The sequence below is a fragment of the Oncorhynchus keta genome, chromosome 5 (genome assembly GCF_023373465.1).
Source record: "Oncorhynchus keta strain PuntledgeMale-10-30-2019 chromosome 5, Oket_V2, whole genome shotgun sequence".
NCBI classification, from domain to species: Eukaryota; Metazoa; Chordata; class Actinopteri; order Salmoniformes; family Salmonidae; genus Oncorhynchus; species Oncorhynchus keta.
Window position 1 is genome coordinate 37,766,594 of NC_068425.1, and position 5,231 is coordinate 37,771,824.

General features: G+C 46.2%; 1 protein-coding gene across 1 annotated transcript; it reads right to left on the reverse strand.

The window, feature by feature from the left end:
* Positions 1 to 297: 297 nt before the first annotated feature.
* On the reverse strand, positions 298 to 3,266 carry si:dkey-120c6.5 (GTPase IMAP family member 8). The gene is given in 5 exon segments (XM_052520046.1): positions 298 to 367; positions 369 to 450; positions 453 to 590; positions 1,836 to 2,294; positions 3,251 to 3,266. Coding segments are annotated over 5 exon segments (765 nt in total).
* Positions 3,267 to 5,231: the final 1,965 nt, after the last annotated feature.

The window sequence follows — 5,231 nt, forward strand, 5'->3', positions numbered from 1 at the left end:
CAGGAACAGCATCAAAATGACACAATCTGATAAACTGGGCAGGAACAGCATCAAAATGACACAATCTGATAAACTGGGCAGGAACAGCATCAAAATGACAATCTGATAAACTGGGCAGGAACAGCATCAAAATGACAATCTGTTAAACTGGGCAGGAACAGCATCAAAATGACAATCTGTTAAACTGGGCAGGAACAGCATCAAAATGACACAATCTGATAAACTGGGCAGGAACAGCATCAAAATGACACAATCTGATAAACTGGGCAATGCATCATTGATGTAAGCAGCAATGTCTCAACGTCTATTCATTTGTGCAGCAGTGTTTGTGAGGTAACCCCATGCCGCACTAGCAGCACCTCCTATGCCCCCCGACGACGGCACCTACAGTGGCTCCCACCGCCATACCGTCAAACCCCACGACCGCTCCACATAAAGCCCCTAGAGCTGCCCTTTACCTACTGCAGCAGCATAGTCAACTGCTGTGAGAGTAAATCCCAGTACCTCTGAGATCTTCCTCTCAGCCTTCTCTCGGTTCTCTACTCTTATCCTTGTCTCAAACTGCAGCAGCTCCTTCTCAAGACCTTCACCTGTGTAACTACTCCCCAGCTCCTTCTCAAGACCTTCACCTGTGTAACTGCTCCCCAGCTCCTTCTCAAGACCTTCACCTGTGTAACTGCTCCCCAGCTCCTTCTCAAGACCTTCACCTGTGTAACTACTCCCCAGCTCCTTCTCAAGACCTTCACCTGTGTAACTACTCTCCAGCTCCTTCTCAAGACCTTCACCTGTGTAACTGCTCCCCAGCTCCTTCTCAAGACCTTCACCTGTGTAACTACTCCCAGCTCCTTCTCAAGACCTTCACCTGTGTAACTGCTCCCAGCTCCTTCTCAAGACCTTCACCTGTGTAACTGCTCCCAGCTCCTTCTCAAGACCTTCACCTGTGTAACTGCTCTCCAGCTCCTTATCAAGACCTTCACCTGTGTAACTGCTCTCCAGCTCCTTCTCAAGACCTTCACCTGTGTAACTGCTCCCCAGCTCCTTCTCAAGACCTTCACCTGTGTAACTGCTCTCCAGCTCCTTCTCAAGACCTTCACCTGTGTAACTGCTCCCCAGCTCCTTCTCAAGACCTTCACCTGTGTAACTGCTCCCCAGCTCCTTCTCAAGACCTTCACCTGTGTAACTGCTCTCCAGCTCCTTCTCAAGACCTTCACCTGTGTAACTGCTCTCCAGCTCCTTCTCAAGACCTTCACCTGTGTAACTGCTCCCCAGCTCCTTCTCAAGACCTTCACCTGTGTAACTGCTCTCCAGCTCCTTCTCAAGACCTTCACCTGTGTACCTGCTCTCCAGCTCCTTCTCAAGACCTTCACCTGCGTAACTACTCTCCAGCTCCTTCTCAAGACCTTCACCTGTGTACCTGCTCTCCAGCTCCTTCTCAAGACCTTCACCTGTGTACCTGCTCTCCAGCTCCTTCTCAAGACCTTCACATGTGTACCTGCTCTCCAGCTCCTTCTCAAGACCTTCACCTGTGTACCTGCTCTCCAGCTCCTTCTCAAGACCTTCGCCTGTGTAACTACTCCCCAGCTCCTTCTCAAGACCTTCACCTGTGTAACTACTCTCCAGCTCCTTCTCAAGACCTTCACCTGTGTACCTGCTCCCCAGCTCCTTCTCAAGACCTTCACCTGTGTAACTACTCTCCAGCTCCTTCTCAAGACCTTCACCTGTGTAACTACTCCCCAGCTCCTTCTCAAGACCTTCACCTGTGTAACTGCTCCCCAGCTCCTTCTCAAGACCTTCACCTGTGTAACTGCTCTCCAGCTCCTTCTCAAGACCTTCACCTGTGTAACTACTCCCCAGATCCTTCCTCTTTGTCAGCATCTCTTTCTTTCTTCCTTTCATCATGAAACGCTCCTCTTCTGGATTCTCTCCTCTGCTTCCTGCTTCCTGGTATTGGTGATTGGAGTAGAAACTGCATCCGTTGTCCCTCACCATGTCGTCCATCTTCCCAAGGAGCTGTCTGGAATCCTTCTCATCTCTCCGGGCCTTCCTCTCATTGAAGAGGTGATACCTTTGGCCACACTTCTCAATGAGCTCCCTGAAGTCTCTGTTAGTCTTGACTTTCTCCTCAAGAGCTGAATCCTCCTTCTCCTCTTCATGACACACCACGACCATCATGTGGTTCAAGATGCTGTCCCCAAAATGCTTTGTGACAAGTTCCAGGATGCTTGCTGCACTTGGTGAGATGTTGTTCAGGTCGAATGCAAAGAGAACAACGTAGGGACCAGGAGAGGACCTCCCTAGCAACGTTGGAGTCTGTCTCTCCTGGTTGACCTGTCTGTGAGACTGACTCCCTAGCAACGTTGGAGTCTGTCTCCCTGGTTGACCTGTCTGTGAGACTGACTCCCTAGCAACGTTGGAGTCTGTCTCTCCTGGTTGACCTGTCTGTGAGACTGACTCCCTAGCAACGTTGGAGTCTGTCTCTCCTGGTTGACCTGTCTGTGAGACTGACTCCCTAGCAACGTTGGAGTCTGTCTCTCCTGGTTGACCTGTCTGTGATACTGACTCCCTAGCAACGTTGGAGTCTGTCTCTCCTGGTTGACCTGTCTGTGAGACTGACTCCCTAGCAACGTTGGAGTCTGTCTCTCCTGGTTGACCTGTCTGTGAGACTGACTCCCTAGCAACGTTGGAGTCTGTCTCTCCTGGTTGACCTGTCTGTGAGACTGTACAGTTTAGTATGTGAAAGATCAGATCTGTGCTTCAACACAATAAATATAGTACAGCAAATGGTCAGTACATTACACCACACCTCCTCTGGTCTTATTGCTTAGCTACAGTACATTACACCACACCTCCTCTGGTCTTATTGCTTAGCTACTGTACATTACACCACACCTCCTCTGGTCTTATTGCTTAGCTACAGTACATTACACCACACCTCCTCTGATCTTATTGGCTTAAATAAACTTTATCGTTATTTACATGGGAAATAATTTAGAGAAGTCAGCATACACAAACACAAACACACTATAATATACTATAATACAGTATAATATACTATAATACCTATATACTACATACAGACCTTACTCAGCAATAACAATTGCAATATCCCACTGGGAACACACTGGTTGAATCAACGTTGTTTCCCACGTTATTTCAATTCAATTACATTGAACCGTGTTGGAATAGACGTTAGTTTGACGTCTGTGCCCAATGGGATCCAACAATGTATCGAATAAGGAATGATACTCACGCTCATTGGATGCCATAATTGTGCAGCTTGACCTATTAAAACAACAGTGTGTATATGGTTAATGTGGAGGAAATTAGTAGCCTGATAATTAGTGTGATCAGAACGTATATTTGAATATCTTATGAGGCTTTGTGTACAGGCCTATAAGGGCACTGCTTTGTACAGTTACTGAACACCGAAACCATCACAAGTACTTCACAGAAAGAAAGGAAAACATGACATATAACAATATACATGGGATAATTATAATGACGTGGACAGGAATATTCAACCAATAGAAAGAACTGTTTTACCGCAGGAATCATGTACGTCCATTACTTACGGAATTTGCCGACTGGAGAATTCCATGTCTTCATTTCTGTCAACGACGTCGTTCGGTCGAGCGCTCCCGATACTTTATTCATTCACACACGCTAAAATAACAAACTATATCGTTTATCCCGGCATTATAATCCAGTTCACGATATCATTTAAATGAGAAGATATAGGCATATACAAATCTGATGAAATCGGTTTGAACTGTAGGCTTTAGAACGACAACTTTATAATTTAGAGTCAAATGGAAAGTGATATCAGCGGCTACAGCCAATCAGGATGCATTACGGGTTCCCCGGATGTGCATAGTTGACTCATTTTAGACTATTCCATTGGTTCCATCTACACTCAAGCAAAAGGTAACTCACTAAACGTTTGACAGCTTGTTTTGTCCTTTAGGCTCCTGAGTGGCCCAGCGGTCAAAGGCACTGCATCTGGAGTGCAGGAGATGTCATTACAGTCCCTGGTTCAAATCCATGCTGTATCCCATCTGGCTGTGATTGGGAGTCTCAGAGGGAGGTGCACAATATGTCTGGGGTAGGCTGTCATTGTAAATTAGAGTTTGTTATTAACTGACCTTCCTTGTTCAATAAAACATTTGCTGCTGGTAGACCTGACTCCTTTGTTGCTAGGGAGTCAGTCTCACAGACAGGTCAACCAGGAGAGACAGACTCCTTTGTTGCTAGGGAGTCAGTCTCACAGACAGGTCAACCAGGAGAGACAGACTCCTTTGTTGCTAGGGAGTCATTCTCACAGACAGGTCAACCAGGAGAGACAGACTCCTTTGTTGCTAGGGAGTCAGTCTCACAGACAGGTCAACCAGGAGAGACAGACTCCAACGTTGCTAGGGAGTCAGTCTCACAGACAGGTCAACCAGGAGAGACAGACTCCAACGTTGCTAGGGAGTCAGTCTCACAGACAGGTCAACCAGGGAGACAGACTCCAACGTTGCTAGGGAGTCAGTCTCACAGACAGGTCAACCAGGAGAGACAGACTCCAACCCCATAGGGATGTTACAGTTTCAATTCTTAGAAAAACACTTCTAAATATGTACATTTTATTAGGAACTGAATTGAGATCCTTAACAGAAACCCCATAGGGATGTTACAGTTTCAATTCTTACAAAAACACTTCTAAATATGTACATTTTATTAGGAACTGAATTGAGATCCTTAACAGAAACCCCATAGGGATGTTACAGTTTCACATCTTACAAAACACTCCTAAATATGTACATTTTCGATGGATTGTATGCATGTTTGGTATGACGTTGTTGTAGCTACCTACGACTTGGCGTGACATCTACTGGTATGACATTGTTGTAGCTACCTACGACTTGGCGTGACATCTACTGGTATGATGTTGTTGTAGCTACCTACGACTTGGAGTGATATCTACTGGTAGGACGTTGTTGTAGCTACCTACGACTTGGAGTGATATCTACTGGTAGGACGTTGTTGTAGCTACCTACGACTTGGCGTGACATCTACTGGTAGGACGTTGTTGAATTGCGTTATTCTGGGAAAGATGGGTTAATCTGTGGACATCGGAGGGTTGGAGTTAACATCAGAATGAATGGAGGGTTGGAGTTAACATCAGAATGAATGATGGGTTGGAGTTAACATCAGAATGAATGATGGGTTGGAGTTAACATCAGAATGAATGG